The 23,380-nt window shown below is 38.5% G+C and overlaps 2 protein-coding genes across 4 annotated transcripts; both read right to left on the bottom strand.

Moving 5' to 3' along the window:
• Positions 1–4,507: 4,507 nt before the first annotated feature.
• On the bottom strand, positions 4,508–5,629 carry LOC129752919 (uncharacterized). Its single transcript, XM_055748709.1, has one exon. The coding sequence runs from the start codon at positions 5,627–5,629 to the stop codon at positions 4,508–4,510; it is 1,122 nt and encodes a 373-aa protein (XP_055604684.1).
• A 7,363-nt stretch (positions 5,630–12,992) lies between these two features.
• On the bottom strand, positions 12,993–14,913 carry LOC129750644 (uncharacterized). 3 transcript variants are annotated; one of them, XM_055745648.1, is made up of 3 exons: positions 14,823–14,913; positions 14,410–14,753; positions 12,993–13,567 (listed from the first exon to the last, which is right to left on the bottom strand). In XM_055745648.1, the coding sequence occupies exons 1-3, from the start codon at positions 14,884–14,886 to the stop codon at positions 13,022–13,024; spliced, it is 954 nt and encodes a 317-aa protein (XP_055601623.1). In that variant the 5' UTR covers positions 14,887–14,913; the 3' UTR covers positions 12,993–13,021. The 3 variants fall into 3 exon arrangements, with proteins under 3 accessions (XP_055601623.1, XP_055601624.1, XP_055601622.1); XM_055745649.1 differs by having other exon boundaries at positions 12,993–13,224; positions 13,294–13,567; positions 14,410–14,900; XM_055745647.1 differs by having other exon boundaries at positions 14,410–14,900.
• Between the last annotated feature and the right edge of the window lie 8,467 nt (positions 14,914–23,380).

Below are 23,380 nucleotides of genomic sequence, written 5' to 3' on the forward strand. Positions count from 1 at the left end.
TTGAACAGTAATGTGCTCGAATAATTAAAGAAGTATAGGTTAAGTAAAATCTACAATAAGTGTTATGAAATGAAGAATGTTATGAAGAAAAATGTCAAATTTGAAGGATGGTTTGCAATTATAAAAAAAAAAACAAAAAGGAATATTTGAAAGATAAACAAAAAATTAAATGTAAGTTTAAACAGTAGTGGTCTCAACCAATTCCAAAAGTACAAGTTATATACAATTTTAAATTTTTTTATGGAATTTGAATAGGAAGTGCCAAAGTTAAAAGATGGATTGCCATTATTACAAAAAAAAAAAAATGTAAATATAAGTGTGGACGGTAGAGAAAAAGGTATATGTGTGTAAAACCCCAAAAAAGGTTTTGTAGAAGTTTTTTTTTAGCGGAAATTGAAGTTATTCAGGAATATTTGATAAAAATGTTCATTGCTAATGTGAAATTTAAATCTAATTATGACGGAAAGATTGTCTTTTATCAGTTGTTAAAATATAATGAAACGGTCAAATGTGACAGTATGAAGTTGGAATACTGAAAATTATTAAGGTATTGCTATTAACCAGACCTTAATAGAACCAAAAAGTAGGAAAGGGCAGTAATTTTATAATTAATGGTAATTCAGAATGAAAAATTAAATTAAAAAAAAAAGTGTCATGCTGTCTTCGTAGATAGAGTAGAGAAGAAGGCGAATGTGGTAGTATGAAGTAGCAATTATTATTATTATTATTATTATTATTATTATTATTAACATTTGGCCTGCCTTCGACCAGACCGAACTGAACGCCATGAGAAAATTTTTAGACTGCAAATTTTGAAACTCATGTTATTCTTGTGCGAAATTGAAAAATCTAAAATAATTCACTGAAATGCATTCCTTGGATTATAAACTATTGATTCTGGTTATTAAGTTCTACTGATTTTGTCTATAGTTGAAAATATTTGTACATTACACTCGAGTGACTCGGAAAAATGCTGATGGCGTTCAGTTCGGTCTGGTCGAATCCCGACCATTTATTCATCTGACATCCTTGTCTACATGAAGCTTAAAACTAACACTCCCTTTCGCTATGCTTATACTATTAAAATGCTTGATTTTTGATAAGATTCACTAGATTTGAAAGCGATTCTGACGATCTTATTGAAGTCTTGAAGACGCCGGAAGAAACGTTAAAGTCGTTTAACTCGGAAAACCAGTTGAATATTTTGCACATAGCACGCAGCGGCTCGTTTTGACCATAATTGGTTCGTTGGTATTCGATCTGAAGAAACTCGTACCTCCTTAATACCCTGGGTCGGATATTCAGATTTATGAGACGTAGAAGTTCTGGGGAATCGATATCGCCATCGATGATTTTCTTAATAAAAATGGCGCGGGCGGTCAGTCTTCTTTCCAAGAGTGTTTCCATTCCAAGCAGGCGGCACCGGTGGTGGTAGTCAGTGAGCTCTTGTGGCTGGTTCCACGGGAGGAAATGAAGTGCGTATTTGACAAATCTAGATTGAACGGCTTCAATTCTTTTGGACCAATAGGCAGCATGTGGGCTCCAGACTATCGATGCAGTTTCTAGGATTGATCTCACTAAAGAAAAATACAGGGATCTGAGGCAGTAGCAATCCCGAAATTCTTTTGAGATCCGTGTCATGAATCCAAGGTTCCTATTCGCTTTCGAGATTATGTAACTGTAGTGATCACGAAAAGTGAGTGGTTCGTCGAGTATAACTCCCAGATCTTTGAAACTAGAGACCCTCACAATGGGTGTACCGCTGATGTTATAGTTCCATGTTATAGGGTTGACTCTTCTGCTAAACGAAATAACAGCACATTTCTCCACGCTTATGCAAAGATTGTTATTCTGATACCAGTTATTGAAGAGGTCGATGAAGTTCTGCAATCGTAAACAGTCGTGTTCTTTCTCAATCGGGGCGAAGATTTTTAGGTCATCAGCGTATGCTAATCTGGAATCAGCAGGTAGAGCTATTAGCACGTCGTTGAAAAATATTGAGAATAGTAGAGGGCCAAGATTGCTGCCTTGGGGTACGCCTGAACAGTTGCTGAATACTGATGATTCGCTGAAACCCAGTCTCACCGACACGTTCCTCTGAGTGAGATAAGATTCCATCCAATTTACAAAAGAAGTTGCTAGTCCCAGTCGATCCAATTTTGCAAGCAGTATCATAAAGTTCACACGATGCCTTTAGGTCTGTATATACAGTATCAATTTGAAGTCCCCGTTCTATTAATTTTAAGCAACTGGACGTAAACAGGGTGAGGTTGGTACTGATTGAGCGTCCCGGAAAGAAACCGTGCTGATCAAATGACAAATACGATTTCGCTACAGTCATTATGCTTTTTGAAACAAGGATCTCGAATACTTTTGAGCCAGCGCAGAGCGAAGTGACACCTCTATAGTTCTGAACATTTCGTTTATCACCTTTTTTGTATGCAGGAAACATTGTCGATTTTTTCCATGCTTTCGGGAAGGTGCTTGTAGTAAGCGACTGATTAAAAATTGACATAAGGGGTCTACAGAGAATGTCGGAACATTTCTTCAGAATATTCGGAGGAATGCCGTCAGGACCGGGACTAGAGGAGGGTTTCATCTTCTGAATAGCAGCTTTTACTTCCGTTTCGGTATAGGTGGGAAGAGCGATATTCATTGCACCTATAGGGACATTCATTAGCGCTCTTTCGATCATTGAATGGTCGACTGTTTCATTAATGAAAACATTCGAAAAGTGTGTGGCAAAGAGTTCGCATTGACCAGCAGTAGTGTCAGATGTGTTGTTTTCCAAGAACATCTCCTTAGGAAGACCTTTTTCCGTTCGTTTTTCATTTACAAATGACCAGAACTTCTGAGGATGCCTTTTTAGATCCAGCTGGGTGCGTACTAAATGCCTAGAGTACAGTGCCCGATTGTACCTTCTGTATTCACTACTTGCATAGGAAAAAGCGGATTTCGTGTAGCAGTTGCGATTCAGAGAATAATGTTTTAACGCCGATGCCCGTTTCTGTTTCAATTCGCGGAGATGCCTATTGGACCATGGTGGTTTTTTGGGTGCAGAAGATTTTGGAACAGTTTGATCAAACAACGTGATTAAGGTATTCGTGAAGTGCAGAACAGCGTCGTTTACTGAACGAGCCTGGTATATTGGTGTCCAATCAATATTCATCAGCGCTGCGTTCAGCAGAGCGTAGTTGGCCTTCTTGAAATTAAGTTTACACGATGGCTGGCAATCATAAAAGTCTGATATAGGAGCACTATTGATTGCAGTAATAGTTGCCGGGTGGTGTGAGTCAAGCGGTACCAGCGATTCAATAGCTTTTTCAATGATGCACTGACTAAGTGCTTCTTCATTGACCAGTAGAAGATCCAAAATGCGGTTGTTCACGTTAGTAACGGTGTTAATCTGATACAGGTTCATAAATGCTAATTTATCAATCAGCAGTGAGCTAGCGGCACTAAACGATGAGTGGAAGGGATCAGGGTAGGTGTGACCACTTGGGTGTGATGTCCACGTAATGTTTGGTTGGTTGTAGTCGCCGAACAGAAAGTGCAAATCGTGTGGTTTCATATAATCATGAACTTCTGTCACGCAGTCCATGTGTGATAAAACAGTAGAATCGATGCCAGCTATATCTAGGCTAAGATAAACAACACCTACATATACATTTCTCTGGGGGGTGGCGATTTTCACCCATAAATGTTCAATGTGATCACTAGCTCGAGTAGTCACTCTGTGAGATCTGAGCTTGTTAGACACAGCGATGAGAACACCACCGCCTAACTTTTTCCCCGAGGTGAGTGGATCCCTATCCTTTCTATAGACAGAGTAGCGTTGTCCAAACAGCTGATTCGAAGTTATGTGATCGTTGAGCCAAGTTTCGGTGAGAACTATAACATGATAATCGACATCCAAAGTTGAGAGATAGAACTCATCAATCTTCGTGCGTAGACCACGTGCGTTTTGATAATACACCGTGATCTGAGAGGACAGGGTTTTCGTGTTGGGCAAGATCCGATGGTGTTCGCTGGAGTCCGTGAGTTGTGGGTATGTCTGTAATGGGGGTACTCTTGACTGGTGTGCATGTATCGGAAAAGCTTCGACTGGACATATACTGTTCTGGCATTTACCTGACCAAACAGGGGTTTCGACTGTTTGTGTGAATCCCAATTCGGCGGATCGGTCGGCTTGTTGTGGTTGCTTACTGTTGCGATCGACTTTGTTGAGAGTGTGTGGTGTTTCAATAGCTAGTGTGCTTCCGTAAATCTGGTCACCTGGTGAGCGAGACCTTGCTCTGGCGATGGATGGTTTTGTGTTCGTGTGCGAAAACGGCTGCAAGTTTCGAATTCTTAATGGGTGCGTAGTATCTGTGTAGGCTTCGACTAAACATATACTGTCGTCGGTTAAATTACCTGGAAAACCAGGAGTGTCGACTGGCTTGATAGTATTGGAACCGGAGAGACCTTGGGCTGCAGATTCCGGCTTCTGTGGTGGTGATTGCAGTTGCTATGCAGTGTAGTCTGTCCTAGCCTTGGCTGCTTTCAGTCGTTTCTGATATATTGGGCAATTAGTACTCCGGGCTGAGTGAGAGGTTTCGAGGGCGAGTTGTTCAGGTCGGTTCTGAACTCGGTTAAATGCAACACAATTCGCGCATTTTTCAATTGTAGCGTTGCATTCGGTCAAAAGGTGAGCCTCCGCGCATATCGGACAACTTTGTGGTTTCGTGCAATTTGTAGCATAGTGGCCATACTCGGAGCAACGGTAGCACCGTCGCACGTCTACGTGTTCATGAACGGTGCAGCGGTTCCATCCGATATTTAGGTTTTTCATCCGGGAGAGTAGATTGAATGTGTTAACATCTGCTTCTAAGATCGCGAACGCATGTGTTTCAGGTGACGATTTAAGCTCCTTCATCCGAATAACTTTCAGTGAGGCAGTGGAGGGCAGATTGTTTTGTTGGACGATAGTGCTAATCAGCTGATTGTCGGAAAATTCATTCGAGAACCCTGAGATCTTGAGACGGGGTTTCAGAGGAGTTTGCATTTCTGCATCAAATTTTTCTGACAGAGAACTCTCAACAGTGTGCTGTAATTTTTGTGCTGACGATACCGTGGCACACCTGATAGCAAGGCTGCCACTAGAAAGAGATCTCACGTCAATTACCTCAAGATCGACCGGGTTGAGGGACTTTTGAATCTCTGTTCTGGTAGTATCTGCATCTTGGGCTATTTTCGGTTTTATTATCACCGTCTTATCAATTTTCAGCAAAGTGGATGATTTAGGGCGAGGTGATTTTGTCAAAGGTTGACTAACCTGTTTATTTACCACTGTAGTAGTTGGGTGTTTCGAGGGCTTAGTGTTAGTCAATGGGGTTGACGGCAGACGAGTTTTGCCAGATCGTAGTGAGCCGCTTACTGGGGTAGTAGTGGTCGGTGATGGAGTTATCGGTGAAGATCGAAGAATCCGGGAAATGGTTGGTTTTTTAACAACCTGAGCGAATGTTTGCTGTGGCTTGCTTGTGATTGGTGCAGTGGTGGGGGTTTTAGCCAAAAGTTTCTGGGAACTGAGTTGTTTAGTAATCTCACGGGAAATTTGTGCAGAGAGTTCAGTACAGAGTAAGTGTTTCATATCATCGACTTGTTTATGGAGATCTGCGATTGCACACAACAATTCCATGTGTTTCGGATTGCAGCTAGGTAAGCGCGATTGTTCTCTACATTCGGAGCAAACGAACTCAAGAGATGCATTCTCTTTGAGAGCGGTGATTCCTATTGCGTTGAGATCTGAGCACTGAGCGTGAATACCGCACCACATCCACCAAAGCAGGCAATTCTATCTCTCTCGGTGGTTTTCTTCCTGCAGGTTGAGCACAGTATCGTAGCCATTGTAGTCATCAGGAACAACGTAGGTACTCTAGTACTACCATTGAAAACACTACCCTTGAGTTTCACTTAAAGGGAGTTTTCAAGATTTTACGGTTCGCGTAAGTAACAAATTGCACTTGATACATATGCTTATTGCACTAAACTACTCGACGAATTTGAAATTATCAATTTATGGGGTCTTTGACCGTTCAAAAGAGGTGCTTTCTCGCGGCGAAAAAAACACTTTGTTGTGGCTCAACAGAAGGGTTGCCAGTAGCCGCAATAGAAAAATATTAAAATTTATTAATGTTCATTAAAATTGTGCACCTTCTTGGATGAGAGATGAACCATCCTAAATTGAATAAATCAGCTATCACGCTGTGTGAGTTCATTTCTTCTGTGCTGTACCTACTTTTGTTTGTATTCGTGTTGGGAAAGTTTCGTTAAAAAAACCGAACGAATACCGCAATACGAGTCCGTTTGAAAGATTGGTAACGAAGAGTGAGTCTTAGAACGAGCTTTGGTGATGAAGTACGCGTTTCCGAATTGTGCTGAATTTGCGGTGATTCTCGGACAATCGTAACTACGACAGTTAACACGCGGTAACTCTTCGGTTTTCGTGCTCTTTTCAGAATTGATTGATTGATCGGAAAATCATCCGCACCGAAAAAGTGAGGTCACGAAAGCCTCTTACTGTACTTCGCTGATGATGAATGATACAGATTTCATGGAGGCGCTGCCCTCAATGATTGCACAGGCCCTCAAAGCATCCATTGGGAACGCTGTTCAGCACGCGCAAGCCGACAAACATCTTCCGGCCGTGAAAGCCGCCACCCCATCGCCAAGAGTTTTCATAATTTAAAACTAAATTATTTTTCGAACTATGGTAAATGGTGGCAATGGTAAACTCAAAAATTTTTTTTAAAGAATTTTTTTTTATGTTCGTCATGGGGTCAATCAATCTCTAGAATTACAAACATCGTAATCATTGCTTACCACGAGATAAGCTATATTTATTCAATAGTGTTTACTTTTATAATAATTGCTTGGTAAAATAACTTAAAAGGTTAGACCAAAATGAGTGTTTTCGCTTTTAAGTAGGCTATGACTAAAACGTTGTAGGCAAACTTTTAGAATGGATCACTGAAAGAAGCTAATTTTCCGAGTGGAGTCGCCACTAGCGCTAAGAGCTATCAAACCTCATGATCTAAGTAGTATAGAGACACAGAAATATCAACAAAACATGGCACAGTGTTACACTATGAGAGCTCGCGTACAAAAATCGGAGAAAATCATCTAAATGTTTAATGAAAGTGGACACTTTGTTTAAGAAAAGCTTAAATTTCAGAACTCTTCCATTCATAAGATATTGAAAAATGAAGAAAAGCTATGCAAATATATACGTTTAAAAAATCTAAGCACTTTAAGTTCCATGATTTAAGGTGGATATGAGTAGTCAACTAAGCTAAGCTAAGCTAAGCAAATATATATGTTTAAAAAAAGAACCTAAACAGCGTATAATATATTGTTGTTGACCGGTTCGAGACCAATTTCAAACCGTGTTTGCAATAGAATTTTTTTGCTTTTGTCAGAACAATCATTCATTGGGAATTTACTCAAGATCGGAAAAATAATATTATTATACCACTGAATTCGGAAAGGTCAAGCAAAATGTAATGAGAATTGGTTTTGATGAAAATCAAACGACACAAAACTTAAGTTAGAATAAAGTACTATGAGATCGAATGTCGCAAGAAGGCCTCCGCCTCTAATGGATTGACGTTAATCTAAAAAGATAAAGCATAAGAAAATGAGAAAATTAGAAAGTTTCCACCATTGTCAGTTTTTGGACCTACTCTCTATAAAAAGTAATTATAATACGAGCTAATCAGTTTTTCAGGTCACCCGTCTTTGACTCTGAAACTAGCACCATAATGGGTTACCTAAATTGTCCTAACTATTCAAACGTTTTTTTTTTACTAATTAGAGCTAGCTAGGAGTGTTTAAGAAATCAAAAGGCAACCACCGAAAGGATCATGACCAGGGCTGTTATAACTAGGGGTGGTGTAAAATGCCAAATAGCTCAATCGGCCATGCTGTAACTTTGTTTACAAAACAAGAAGTGGGATCAAAGTGCATCAAAAGCAGGTAGTGTTGGTAAAAATGATTTAAGTTCGGATGTACCAGCTAACAAAAAGTGTATAATATTTCTCATTAATTAGAACAAGGTATTGTAGGATAGATATGAGATAATGGAAAATATAAAATCAAATAATTTATGTTAAAGAAAAGAACGTAAATTAATCACTTAGAGTTTCTCAACACGCACTAATAATTGAAGGACAAATGAACAACATGCGAAATCTGAGAAAATCTGGCTACTTTGATTAAAAAAATGTTCATTGCGTTCATTGTTGCGCGGTATCTTTTACCTATAAATAGAACGGCACTTGTGGTAATCGGGTCATTCTTAAATCGAATTTTGTGAAGTAAACATCAAGTGGAGTAAGCGACCTCGAGAAGACGGCCTTCGGGACAAGGAAAACCCTCAGATTACGACAATGGCGCAGTCGGCAGCAGCTAGGGATCTACCATCCGATAGGTTTTTTTCATGAAGACTTGAAATAAAGTCTTTTAGGAAGAAATCTCAACTTTAAAAAAAAAACGAAGAGTTTAAATCCTTTTTCGGGTTCTGTTTTGAACTTTTCAGTAAGAATAGAAAACCACGAAAAGTGAGTTTCGAATGTAAAGACAATATGTACTTTGTCGATATTTGTTGGAATAGCTTCGGTAGGAAAGACGAAGTTATAAGTTTGTGGAGTTCTGATAGAAAAGGCAGAAACTCTAGGACGAATCAAGAAAAAGGCTCAATTGTGTCTCCGATGAGAAGGCGGAAGACCAAGATAGAGTTCTGATGGAAAAGGCAGAAACTCTTTGATGAATCATGAAAACCACATTTATGTCTCCGATGATATGGCGGAAGACTGCAATAGAGTTCTGATAGAGAAGGCAGAAACTCTTAAATTGAATTGAATGTATTAAGAGCAGAAAATGGCTCAATTGTGTCTCCGATGAGAAGGCGGAAGATCAAGATAGAGTTCTGATGGATTAGACAGAAACTCTAACATGGAATCGAAAATATAAGGATAAAAAATGCTTATTTTTGTCTTCGATGATAAGACAGAAGACTGAGATAGAATCTAATGGAGAAGGCTGAACTCTTACATGAAATTGAAAGGCACATTTTGCCCCGTTGAGAAGGCGGAAGACAGAAAGTTGAACTCGGATGTAAAGATTTGAAACTTTATGATGAAAACAAAGAAAATTGTTATCTGTCTCCTATGAGAAAACAGAAGATTGAAATCAGAGTTCCGAAAAACTAAATGGCCGAACCTATAAAAAAAAATCATTTGTAAAAAGATCGTTCATGTTTCCCCGATGGCGACTGGAAGTAGAAACCTCTCCGATTAAGAAGTTTATTCAATGCTTGTAGCATTCTGATAAAAAACTAAATATTTTCGCAAAAGTAAAAATATGAGAATAATTTAAATTTATGAATCATTTTAATTTTGACGACATGATACTTGAGAGAGTACAGAAGGGGAGTATTGTAGGATAGATATGAGATAATGGAAAATATAAAATCAAATAATTTATGTTAAAGAAAAGAACGTAAATTAATCACTTAGAGTTTCTCAACACGCACTAATAATTGAAGGACAAATGAACAACATGCGAAATCTGAGAAAATCTGGCTACTTTGATTAAAAAAAATGTTCATTGCGTTCATTGTTGCGCGGTATCTTTTACCTATAAATAGAACGGCACTTGTGGTAATCGGGTCATTCTTAAATCGAATTTTGTGAAGTAAACATCAAGTGGAGTAAGCGACCTCGAGAAGACGGCCTTCGGGACAAGGAAAACCCTCAGATTACGACAGGTATGTAATACTGTTACTTGTGAGTATGGTTTTATATAATCAGCATGTCAAAAAAATGTTTTTTGCAGATGCCTTTTTTTGTGCTGTATGAAAATGTGGAAATAAATATCGCAGCAGCTTTTCCTAGATTTCCACGAGAAAAAAATTCGGCAGAAGCAGAAAATGCAGTTTTGTTGGTCGCAAGAAGAAAAAGGAAGCTCTGAAAGGATCTGAATCGGAGAGCGATAAAGACTCTGCTGTGAAGAAACCTGGTCAGAAAATGCCAAAAATATTGCAATGTCGGGGGAACAGGAAGAAGGACTTCCGCAAAAGCAAAAATCCAGAATCGTATCCAAATCGATGATTTCTTTCAGCGACTCGGACAGTGACCGAAGCCGATACAAAGTTGCAAATGGCAACGATTCACGATCTCGGTCGAAATCTGGAAGCCATAGTGGCTTCGGATCTTGATCCCGATCGGGTTTACATTTTTGATCCGTTAGCCGTTCACTTTCCGGATCAAGATCACGCTCCAGCAGTCGTTTGCCCTCTTGTTCCGGTTCCGGCAGTCGTTAAACCTTACCAATTTCTAGAAAATCAGTTTCCGGTTCAGGATCTGTTTGAAATCGGAATTTTCAATTGCTATGCAATTCAAACTTTTTCTTTCAGTACTTTAAAGCTACTTGACTAACACCGGTCATTGCTATAAACATTCAAAACATTTTTAAGCCGAAACAAATTTTTATTTTATACGTGAAATATATGTAGCAATGTAGCAATCATGTAGCTAAGTAAATAAAAAAAATAGAATGGATCTCCGAAAACTTTTGGTTTTAATTTTTCTATCACTCAACTTCAAGTTCAGGACAGCCACCAGGGCCAAACTCAGCAGCAGCACCATTAGCAGGATTTTGATGCGCTGAAGTAGGGTTTGATTCCTCTCGGTATATTGTTTGACCCTGGGGGAACAAAGTGAAAAAAAGAAAGATTGATACCACGTTCATATCAAGCTTCGCATCTAGTGGAAGTGTGATTACGTCTACAAACTCCTTCTTGCGTTTACGGAAATCCTGTGTTGAATTCTTTTTCCTGATCTTTCGCCGGATCCGTTTTTTGTGCAAAGTCAGTGGATAACACGTCGGCAGTGAGATACCTTCCTTGGGCAGCAGGCACTAATATTGCTTTCGTCCAGATAGTCATCCTGCTCAGCGCCGCTGTTGCTAACCTATTGCTGCTGCCTCTCGTCCTGTTCAATAACAGAATTACTCGGCTACATAAAATCTTCCTGTAAGAGTCGAATGCACAGGTCGTACAGGCTGGGCACGATTCCAGTAAAGGTTTTGATGCCGGAGAAAACTTGGGTGCGAAGATTTTTGGACTGCATGCTGTGGCCGAGGGTCTCTTCTCCGGTCAGAATCGACCGCTGAGTCTTGCGTTGTTGGAAAATACACAATCCATCACGACCTGGTTCAGCGGAATCGGGCGATAATTGGGAGAAATGGTTGGTTAACTTAAATCTAACTGCTTCAGTAGAGAGGGCGTTGAGGAGTAGGAACTGCTGCTGTAGCCACTGCTGCTGGAGGCAGTGCTCGGAGATCGGCTTCACGGTTTTTGCCCGAGGAGCTAGATTGTTTTTCCGTTTTGGCATTACGGAGTAGAAAAACAGCCACTGTTGTTTGCCACTGTAAAACAAAAACAAAAGATTAAAATCAAGTTGATGGTGACGTCATATAAAACACCACCACCAAAGCACGACTGTTTCGTCATACTTTTCATTGCTTTTCTTTGACACAAAACGTAAACAATGTAATAGGCTGTCAAAATTTTGCCTTCCGTGCCCACTTCTTCGCCGCGCCTACTTTGTGTCAAAGTTGTTCCACCCCTAGATTTAATAGCCCTGATCATGACTTCCTCATAAATGCATGCAAGATTTCCCCCTTTTTTATAAACATATAAGCCATTCTCAAATTGAGATCCTCAAATGTTAACTTATGATCTTACGATCTTAACCAAAAGAGACGACAGTCAAATTGTTGAATATATATTTTTGTCCGCTTGTATGTTAATCTCTCATAGTACGTCACCACAGTTACCATAGTTACAGCAAGAATTGCTTTATTTTCATAATAAACAAGAATGAACGCAAAGGATAAGCATGAAGTAAACATGAAAAGATAGACTGGCAGATTTTATGAGGTTTTAATTCATTTTGAAGTTCGTGTTTTTTCTCAATAAAGTAAAAATAACTATCTTATCGAGCGATTCTATGTGCGTGCTTATCTGAGTGGATCGAGTGTGAGCGGAGCCAAAAACGATGGAATTCTACAGTATGCATTCCTAAAATTTTCAATATTCAACGATCCAATATTTAAACAAAATCAAAAAAAGATAGGGAAAAATCTTGTGAACCTTTATTTTATCGTCGAAGCACATCAAATTGTGTTCAATGGTTCTAAAAAATTTTTTATTAGTTTTGATGAAAATAATTATAACGAATATTTTTGGAACCTTATTCAAAACTTATCTTTACTGAATTTGAATTTTTTGGTAAATTTAGCAAATTTGGTGAATACATCCGGACAAAAACCGAGCAAATTTTTAAAAGATCCGGGCATCCGGGCTGATTAGGACTCGCCTCGATATTTTCATTGAATATCTGGGCGCCCGGATAAAACCGGGAAATCTTGAATACTTATTCTATAAGTTCTAAGAACCATCAATGTTATAACCTGATTTTGCTTCAGTATCGCCATCTGTTAGAAATAAAAAAGTTTTATATAAAAACTATAGATGGCAGATTTTATCTCTCTAGCCTGCCGGTCTCCACGTTACAAAGGACCGAGTAACCTTAACTACTCAAACCCCATTTGTGTACAAGTTCAATCTTTACCAGCAAACACAGACCCCCATTACAAGATCAACTTCTTTTCTCTCTAGCGGAAAACTATGCAGGAGGTGCTTAAAGTGATCCATTCTATTTTCCACTTATAAACTGTGGAATAGAAAGTAATAGGTAGCCAAAGTAAGTCAATGAACTGTTAATCTGTCGATTTTATTTGATTTTAGTCAAAGGGTGGGGTTCCCGGAATAAATTATCAAAACTCCTATAACTTTAAAATATAAGTTTTTTTTCGTCTCACTGAAATCTTCTGATTTTCTTCTTTATTAATGGTTTCGTATGCAGTAGAGAGTCACGAGAAAGCATTCATAACTGTCGGTAAAAACACCAGTTTTATTTCATCTATAATCATGTTTAGACATTTCTTTCTGAACAAAATGCACAGAACGATCCTTTCGCATCAATTCATTGATCCTTTGAAGCTCTCGATTGGCAGCGTAGATGTAAGCTGCACTTGTCGTGGCCAAGCAGAATAAAACAGCAAAGACTCCGGCCAAAGCAAGCCAAACCCAATCAGTGGTGCCAACAGCCAACGATGGATCTGAAACGGGATCATCGGTTGTCACTGTAGTGATCGATGTTGTTGATGTTCCAGGCAATTCAGTTGTACTTTCATCCCTGGGCGAATTTGAGGTTGTGCTTGGCGTGCTGACCATTTCTGTAGTTGTTGTCGCTGTTGTTGTGCTGGAGGTTGTTGTTGTAGTTGCTGTTGGTGTGGTACTTAGTGTTGTTGTAGGCTGAGTAGATGTTGAAGTTGTTGTAGTTGACGGCGGCAAAACTTCATCTATCGAAGAACATTCGTCTGTTTGGACCTCGTAGTTGAAAATGGTTATATACTCTATGGCAACCTCACTTCCGGCATTCATGTTAGCTTCAATTTGAACCTATGAAAAACAGAGAAAAACAAGAGACCTGGTTCAAAACAGGGGGGAAGAGTGGCTTCACTGGCAAGGTTGCCGAAATCACAAAAAAATCTGTAATTTCACAGAATTACGACCAAAATTTCATCACAGATTCTGTGTCACAGAACACAGAATTTTGGAAATATTCGCAGATTTCACATATTTTTTTAAATTTTTGACGTGTTTCCAAAATTATAATTTTTATGGCAACATAAATTTTGGATTTTTGACTTTGTTTTGGAAAAACAAAATAAGTTGGTAATGTTCATTGATTTTTCTCAAGTAAAATGTAAAAAAGACACAATTTTTCAAGAAATTTCAAAGAAATTTATGCTATTTCAATCACAGAAAACTATCACAGGATTTTTGGGTAAAATCACAGAAATTCAGAATTTTTTTTTTCGCAAAAACACAAAATTTTTTCCGGCAGCCTTGTTCACTGATGGAAGGTACATGATAGAGTCAAGAATTAAACATGTGAGTTTGCTTCTTTTATTGAGTTTTGGAGATTTTTTGTATGCGTTAGTGAAACGTTGTAAACTAAATTTTTTTTTTAATCTATTCTTAATACATTCTGATGTTTAAAACTTTCAATTTGAATGCGCAATACGAACCTCCAAATTGAACTAAAATTTTAAATCGTAATGATTTGATATTTGATTATTTTTCCTCCAAAACACCAATAAAATATGAACACAAATTATAATGCAAAAATCGCTTCGTTGAAGGATCAATAATGAGACAAATACTTTCAAATAATCTTCATTTTAAAGCTTGATATGATAGAAGATAAATGCTCAAACTCCAACAAATGCAATCGTTACCTTAGCTCGATTGACGACTTTGTCCATTTTTTCTCGGAACATGCCCCATCCGGAAGTGGCTTGCTCGGTTTTCCACCGGATCACAACGGTTGGTTTGAGATCAGCATCTAGCATATCCAAATCCACAACTCGAATCTCCAGGGTGGCACCGGTTTGGAAAACCAGATGATAAACCATTCGTAGCTCAGTTTGTCCATTCATGCTAAAACTATTCACAGTTTCGCCACAAGTTAGCCCCTGCCATCGATTTGAGAGGTAAAACTCTGCCTCCGGTCGGTACGGGTTGAACACATTGGAATCTGCGTAACGTTTGGTAATGAACTCTTGCAGGAACGAGCATCTTGCTAGGAACGTAAGCGTGGCTTGATCAAAATCAACACGTGAACAAGAAGATTCTTCTGTTAATGCACTACCAGTTACTAAAATTCCAAAAATGAGCACAGAAGCAATGAGCGAAAAATTAGGATTCCCGAACATTTTGATACATCAAGCCAAGAAGATAGTTGAACACTGTTTTAGTCTAGGACTTATAATAACACACTGACTTTATCTACTCGCTGTCAATCAACTGTCATTGAACTTGTTGCAATTATCAAACCTATTGGAGAGAAAGATTTTCGATTTATTACCCCAATAAATTGGGTAATTGCAAGGAGCATTCGAATTCAACTTGACATAAGCTTGGTGTTTATTGACGCCATACCTGAATATAACAGCTAGTGTTATTGCAATATACTGGTGATTGATGCTTAACCATGTGATTTAACCTAGTTTGAGCGTTAGGTAGGTTTATCATTGCCGATATGAAAAACACGGGTAAATTGAAGGCTTATCATCACCCTTTTGTGAGGCTTTTTGTTAGAAGGAGGGGTTTACTTTGTTGACTTCCCACAAATCATGGATTATTATAGTTTTCTGGAGCGCATGGCGTCTCAGTTTTCTTTAAAAGTGCGATTTAAATTCTGGTGCAACTACATACACCACAAAAGAAGCCTTTGGCCAAGAATGAAAATAAATATTTTTGAAATTCAATCTGGGCCAAAATGCATCGAAATGCAAATGAAACATTCACCTTTTAAATCTCGTTTCCATATGCTGGAATATGATTGGTTTGCATCACGCGTTTGTAATTTCAAAATTTCATCATCCAAATGATAAATTGAAGAACGGTAGCATGAATCGAGTGAATTTTAAGAATTATGCTCATCAAGTTCTGTCGTGAGACGGTATACTATGGAAAACAAAATAATTAAATATAATCCATCCAAACATTAATTTTATGATTTTAGCATTTTTCGTAGTATTTTTTACCCCCAAATTTATGCAGCAGCCTTATGCCTTTTCTTTGAAAATATTTTTGACAAAAATGTGAAATTTATTTCGAACGAAACCGAAAATTACTGCAACTGGCGCTTTGGGCGTGTTGACATCACAAATAGACCAAAAACTATAAATTTTCAAACGTTTTCATTTGATTTTTGATTGAAAACGAAGTTTGTTGCCACTGATCGGTACTACACCGATCAGGAATTAGAATAAGTTTGTGTTGCAATGTGTCTTATGTTCACTTGACACTGTAACTCATTTGTTCGTAAAACCAATATTTGTGATCGTACCCTAGTGTATAATCAACTCTCTCGCAACATAGCGATGAACCCAGAGAGAGCTACATACAATAGTTTAGTAAGCCATTTTAGTTGATAGAAAAGGTCAGTACCTTGAATTAGAAGCACGGAATTTTACTTCATCTCCAATAAATCTTTCAAGTCCATCAAAGCGACTTAATCACCTTTGCTAAAGTGCATCCAAAAACGCGATCTGTAAGTGGTGACAATCTAATTGCACAGTGGTACTTCGTACAATCAACCCCAAAGAGTGCAAACGAAATCTTCCCCCCGAGCGGGCGATCAGCTGTTGTGTGAAAAAATAGGCGACTTACTTGAGTTCTTGCTGCTGGTGGATGCCGTCGACGAGAGACGGGAAGAAATACCCCGAAATCCGAACCCCCCCATCGGCCGAGCCCGAACAGCCACTAAACCCTTTTTCTTGGTAGGATAAACATCGCATGTTTTTTTTAAATTTAAAAATTAATGGCAAAACCAATGTACCAATTTTTCTGACTGCGTTAATTTACACTTATAAAAATGCTTTTTGAAACTGGTTTAAATTGGTGGTAGCAATTTATGGAAACCTTTTGAGCTTTGTTTGTTTAGCAACCATAAAATTTAGCTGAAAGAAGTTGTACGTACTACAATACACTATTGAGCTGATCAAACTAGATAGAGGAATGTTATCCGAACTTTTGGTTGCTTGGGTTGACTTCATCGAGTTGACTTGGCTGCTAGATTCTACGGCAGAAAATGCTGGTCGTGCCCCGATCAATTGTGCTCTTTTCGCCCCAGTCAATAAGTTGAAGTAAGAACGCCTTTTTAAATTTATTAGAAAGAAATGTAAAAAAAAATAATTGTGGTGAAATTTTCGGAGCAATATGTACGTCATGTGTACGTTATAGATCAAGATCGTTAAGATCATAAGAGCTTATTTTTTTAATCCCAAAAATTATAATATTTTCGTTAGTTGAGAACGTAGTTGTTGATGATAAGGATATTTCATTTTTGCTGATAGATTAATACTATAGGAAGTACGAAATAAAATGAAAATTTATTTAAGAAAATACGTACTTTTTTAGAAATGCCTAGTGTGCTCGTCATTAGACTGAATTGATTTGGGGTTATTTTTATATTTCTCAAACCCTGGGGTCTAAAAAGCTTCGTTTTGGTTCAATACTCATCCATGATATTTTGCAGAATTTTGAGTAACGATCAAACGAGCCAAGCCTGCTAATGGTGTTTTTGCCAATTTATAAAATTTCCAAAGGAAATTTTCCGCTGAAAAACTTTGTCAAAGAACTTAACTTCGAATCTTGTTGCACAAAATAGTTATTAGCTGTTTAATAGGAGTATATATTTTGGTATTGATAAACAATAAATTCAATTGACATCGCTGCTGGGTGCCTAGCGAGGTATTGCGAGACTACTTTTCATGCAATGCTTTGCGATACACAAGCAGTGAAGTCAATTGAATTTATTGTTTATCAATGCCAAAAGACATACTCCTGTTAAACAGCTAATTATTATTTTGCCTAATATGATACTATGTTAAGGTCTACGACAAAGTTGTTCAGCGGAAAATATCCTTTGGAGAATTTATAAATTAGCAAACCATTTGTAACCGTTTGTTACAAAATTCTTGTTGTTTTTAAATTGGTACATTGTAAAGTTTGAAAAAATGTTCATTTCTTGTTAGGTTTAAATAAAATATTGTTAGACGTAGGTTAAGTTAGGAACATAATTTGTTAACACACTAGACAACACAACATGAAGTGGGTTGAATGCAACCGGAAAATTCTCCCAATTACAAATGGAGGATAATTGCATGCAACATCGTTGGGAAAGAAAATGATTGAGGCGTTAACGCATTCGTACTGGCGCAATTATGCCAGAATACAATGGGGTACTGGTGATTGATTTCGATTGCCAACGGTCACTTAGTAATCAGGCGTGAATGTGATCAAATCGTCATAGTGGAGTAGAGAAAGTAGTGGAAAAGTGTCTCGGTGGCCATTTTGGAAATCCTGCGGGACACGAACCTTGTGCAGGACCTTTTTTCCGTTTGATTAAAAAAACCCTTTCTCGCCACTCGAGCGGCAAGCCGTTTGAGTAGCCCCCGATCACACTCCTCGGCCTAGTGGGCCCAATAGCCCACTACGTCTAACCCGTAAAAGATCGTCGAGATCCTCTGGTCTGCGGGCCATAAGTCGTAAAGGAGGATTTTCCCTCGGGTCGGGGAAGACCCGATCCTAATTCCCAAGGAGGGCCCTTCTGGATTCTACCAATCAGGTTAGCCTGGGTAGGTCGATTGAGTCAAAGAAGGAAGCGCATGTGAGATCCCCCCCCCCCACCCCCTCCCACTTCACGTTAGAGTCAGTACAGTCTCATGGAAGACTGACTCTATTGAGCCACCATTTTGTTCGGCGGTTGGACCCACGCGTCACCGCTGATCGACAACATCGTAGCTACCACCCAGTTCAGCATCCAGCAAGCAGCAGCAGAGAACCAGCAGCGAGCGCTCGCCAGTCGACAGCAGCAGCAGCAAGATAAGTCAGTTTTGGATTCTCCCACACATTACACTTCACAAAAATACACAATTTAAATTGAAATAGACCGGTTTTATTTTCCTTCAGTACATTTTCTTTCAATAAATAATTCATTTCCTTACAATACAGTTTTGTGATTTTTATGAGACGAAACAAACGAGCCTTTGCTGTACCTTAGAACGCGTAGCTCCTCCAATTACCCTGTGGTTCGCCGACTCTGAGACAAAGTCAAAGAGTCTCGTGCCACTGAGCTAGCATTCATTGAATAGTTTTGTAAACAGTTTCACATTAACAAGCTTGGCTTCACAGAAGAAACAAAAATGATATTGATTTTTCAGTACAAAGTATTCAATTTTCCCATACAAACCTAAAAGTTCAAATTTAGTCAAGTAATCGTTACTCAAAAATTATGCAAAAAATCATGGTTGAGTTTTAAACCAAAACGAACCTTTTTAGACTCCAGGGTTTGAGAAATTCAAAAAGGACCTCAAATCGACTCAGTCAACTCGTCATGCCCATATACCTCCCCTATTAATAAAATTATAGCTTACATGAGCTGAACGAAAAGGGGAGACTCTCAGATCTAATGCTTATGATTGAGTAACGAAAGTCAAATTAAGATATTAAGATGTGTAGATCACTGATTTTCAACATAAAAGTATAGCCGTCAAATAATTAAACATCCGGTACCACATACATGCGTAACCTTAATCATTCTCATCTTCAATTTACCCATTATCATCCCCATTCTGCATATTTGAATAACCATTAGGGAGGCATGTAAGCTGAACCGAAGCGTTTTTGGAAGTACGTCAATTCCAAGCGTAAAGCTAATTTAGTTCTAAAAAATATTTTTTTCAAAAATAAAAGTGCTAATAATTTCGATAAGGCTTCAGAATTATTTGCCGAATATTTTCGCTGCATTTACAACGCAAACGGTTTGGTTACAGAATAAGAACTGCAAGTAACGATAGAGCTTATGCCAGAATTGGGCATATCAACAACGGATGTTCAGCAGAAAATTTCGCAGTTCGACGAATCCAAAGGAAGTGGACCTGATGGTATTCCAAACTCGTTTATCAAAAAGTGCGCGAGCGCTATTGAAAAGCCTCTACAATTGCTCTACCCAGCCTCTATTCGTGATGGTTTGTTTAGCAAACTATGGAAAATCTCACACATTTTGCCTATTCTCAAGAATGGTTCACAACTGCCGCTGAAAATTATCGAGGAGTAACAATTCTTTCTACTTTACCAAAAATGTTCGAGAGTATTATTTAGGACCAGATGTACCCATGGCTAGAAAGAGAGATGTCGTTCAATTGTGACTAATTTAGCAAAATTTGTTTACCGAACTTCTCAATGGATCACGCAGGGTTCGCAAACATGTTAAAGCCTTTGACGTTATCAATTTTCAAGCTCTTCTGTCAGTGCTTAGCTAAAATGGGATCACCGGTTTTAGTCTACAATAGATACGTTCGTACCTGATAGAAAAATTTAAATTTGTAAAACTTGGGAATGCAAGATCCAGCGTATTCCTTGTCAAAAGCTGCGTATCACAAGGGAGCCACTTGGGACCCCTACTTTTATTACTGTAATGTACAATTTCCCCAAAGTGCTACAAGACGTGTTTGTGCTGATCTACGATAAAGCATGGATCACTACAAATCTGGACGCATTTAAACGGGTCTATCTCGGAGCTATGTAAACGAAATAAAAATGTTTTGTACTTGAAATGTAGGGTTTTTATTTCACTTTAAAGGAAAAATAATAAAAAAAATTATTCCGATGTTGTTTTGATGAATTTTCGAACTTTTGGTTGAGTATCACTCATTATAGTTTGAACACCCTATTCGCTGACCTCAGCGGCCATTTTGTTCCACAATCTCTTCATCTCTGTTGCTTCCCGAGTCGTCCTACCATTCTTCTTCATCTTCTGCTTGACAATTGCCCAAAATTTTGCGATAGGGCGGAATTGAGGGCAGTTGGGTGGGTTGATGTACTTTTCGACAAAATCCACCCGTTGGCCCAATACCACTGTAGAACCTCCTAGCTGTAGTGGCAGCTTGCCAAATCTGGCGAAAACTTAACTAGTCCTTTGTGAGATCTAATGTACGAAAAAAAATGTTTTTCAGGCATTCCTCCTTGTAAATTTCGGAGTACATGGTCTTGTTTTTCACAAAAACCGGAATTTTTCGTCCGCAGCTGCAAATACCTTGCCAGATCAAACACTTTCTTGCACACTTATCAGCAAAAACGAATTTGAAGTTGCCGGGGACATCACCATGACCAGTGCAGTGCACCACTGCAGTGGCTTTACATAATTTTTGGCCAGAAAGCTGCCCAAAATCCATCTTCACGTACGTTTCGTCATCCATGATGATGCATCCGTCGAACTTCGTTGGAATCTTCTTGTATAACTTGCGGGCACGTCCTTGGGCTACTAAATTCTGCTTCAATGTTCGGTTTGGTTGCTTACTGGTCCGATAGGATCGTATTCCTTCGCGTAGACGAATTCTGCTGACGGTGCACCGGTCGGCGTTGAATTTCTTGGCAATGTCATAGTCCGACTACCCTGTGTTTTCCTTGATCGTTCTAAACACCTTCAAATGCAGTTTCTGATTCTTAGGTCCTCTATAACGCTTGGTATGAACCTGCCGATCTATAGTACGCATCTCACGGAAACGTTTGAGAACGCTACACACGGTTGATTTGACAATTTTTAACGATTTCGCGATTTTTGAACCCGACCACGTCGGGTTTTTGACGTGGGTGTTCAAAATTTATTTTCATCTCGCGGCTTCCCTCACGTGTAACTTTTTTGAAACAAAACGAATTGTAATGAAATTTTCAGCACTGGTAGAAGAAACATTCCTCTACAAAGTGCTACCAAAACATTCCAGATCCGACAACTAGGAGCACTATGGTAAAATAAATAGTGCGTCCAGATTTGTAGTGATCCATGCTTTATGATTTGAAAATGTTCCTTCCTGTTCGGTATCACAAGGAATATATGACTCTACAGAATGCGCTAAACAAATTTTCTGATTGTTGCAGCTATTTTGTTCGGGAATCAATGCCTCACCTTTTCTTGAAAAATGAGCAACATAGTGCGCGATTATTGTCTTGAAAACAACTGTTCCGTAACAATAAAAGTTAAAGATCTAGGCGTAGAGTTGGATGCAGAACTTAGCATTTCGAAAAATATTGAACAAGTCGTCGCCAAATCAAATTCCATGTATGGCATGGTTAGTAGGATTTGTCACGAGTTGGACAATCCTTACACTATCGTCTCGATTTATGTTGGGCTTATCCGAACCACTATCGAATACGCGAGTATTATGTGACAGCCATACTATAATGTTCGAAAAATAGAATTAGAAATAGAAACCTTGGTTGGCAAGAAGATACGCCAGACTATCGAGCTTTGTGTATGCTGATTAGCTAGGACTTATTAGAAAATCGCAGAAAATCAATCGACGTGTTGTTTTTTTTTAAAGATTTGACCTGTGTTGCGGACACTATTTTTCGGAATTCTTTGGAGCAAACTCGCATGTGGTTTTAGTTGCAGTCAGCTCAAAGCTTATATTTTAATACAGTTTTTTTAACAAATTTTTCCAAATGACTTACATTATGTTTCCTTATAGTGATTCTTCCACAACAAAATATTTATATATTTTAGGAATTTTTATATAATTGTTAACAACTAAGTTGAAATGTGTTGAAACGCACGTTTGATGGGGTGCTTAAAGTTGAATGAAGTGATAGTGATAATTGCAAGTATAATCCTGACGTTTCTCCTATTCGCTACCAGTGGCTCGATGATAAGGGGGATTATCCCGAATCTTGCTGGCAACAACCTGTGAAAAATATTTTCCACCGTATTTGTTGTCACCAGTCTTCAAAGAGCAACCCATGTGCGATGTGTAGAGAAGTTTATAAACACATTTGAACTCTACCATCAAAGTACGTGTTGAACTTTCTCATCTGTAAACATACTTGAACTCAAGTGTAGTGTGCAAGATCGAGTTCATGTTCAAAATAGGTACGCACTCGCATGTTCAAAATGCAATCACAGCAGTCAAGCATTAGTATAAAATATTCTGTCCACAGTATTTGTTTTTGAATTTGACTATTGACAATTAACTTCTTATGCACTGCGACGTTAAGTGAGTGAAGGTATCAAGTAGATTGACCAGGCACATCTGATTGAGATCGCAGATTACGATCGTGGTGAGAAGGTTGTTACGGAGGCGGTCGGGGAGGATTCAAGGAAGGATATAAGGCTATCATCGAGCAGTATCGTTACAGAAAGTTTTCAATGCCCTGTGAAAGCTTTTGTGAATTATTCTCTTTAACATTTTTTAGACTAGCGGTGATAAGAAAGAGATCAAATGGAATCATTTCCGATAGAATCTGGCTGATGGCGTGTTGTTGCTCCATTTCCCCCCTGATTCGAAGATGCTTTTAAGGTGCCGCCTCAAAAACAACAGACGACCATTTTGATCCGGAAAGTTTATTCTAGGCCACTGCTCGGCAAGCTTTGGAGTCGGAAGTGCCAAAAATTGAAATATTTCAAGTTAATCAGTTTAGTAAGAAATAAAAATAAATTTAAAATAATACGTTGAACATTACTTCCCGGGTTCATGGTTCCATAGCCCCTAGAATTGAAATAATAAGAAGGCATATTTTGTTCCCTTTTTTTTATTGTGCTTATTACATTATCCCCAAATCGAACTTTTAATACCTCCCCCTCTTTAAAAAAAAAAATTTGGGTCTTAGATACTGTAAACGGTCGGCCTTCAATCAGATTTAGCT

Source organism: Uranotaenia lowii, chromosome 3 (genome assembly GCF_029784155.1).
Source record: "Uranotaenia lowii strain MFRU-FL chromosome 3, ASM2978415v1, whole genome shotgun sequence".
NCBI classification, from domain to species: Eukaryota; Metazoa; Arthropoda; class Insecta; order Diptera; family Culicidae; genus Uranotaenia; species Uranotaenia lowii.

Excerpts from the sequence above, each read along its gene's own strand:
- LOC129752919 (XM_055748709.1), bottom strand. The coding sequence starts at position 5,629 with ATGAAACACTTACTCTGTACTGAACTCTCTGCACAAATTTCCCGTGAG.
- LOC129750644 (XM_055745647.1), bottom strand. The coding sequence starts at position 14,886 with ATGTTCGGGAATCCTAATTTTTCGCTCATTGCTTCTGTGCTCATTTTT. Across the intron at positions 13,568-14,409 it reads AAGTCGTCAATCGAGCTAAG|GTTCAAATTGAAGCTAACAT; the intron begins GTAACGATTGCA and ends TGTTTTTCATAG.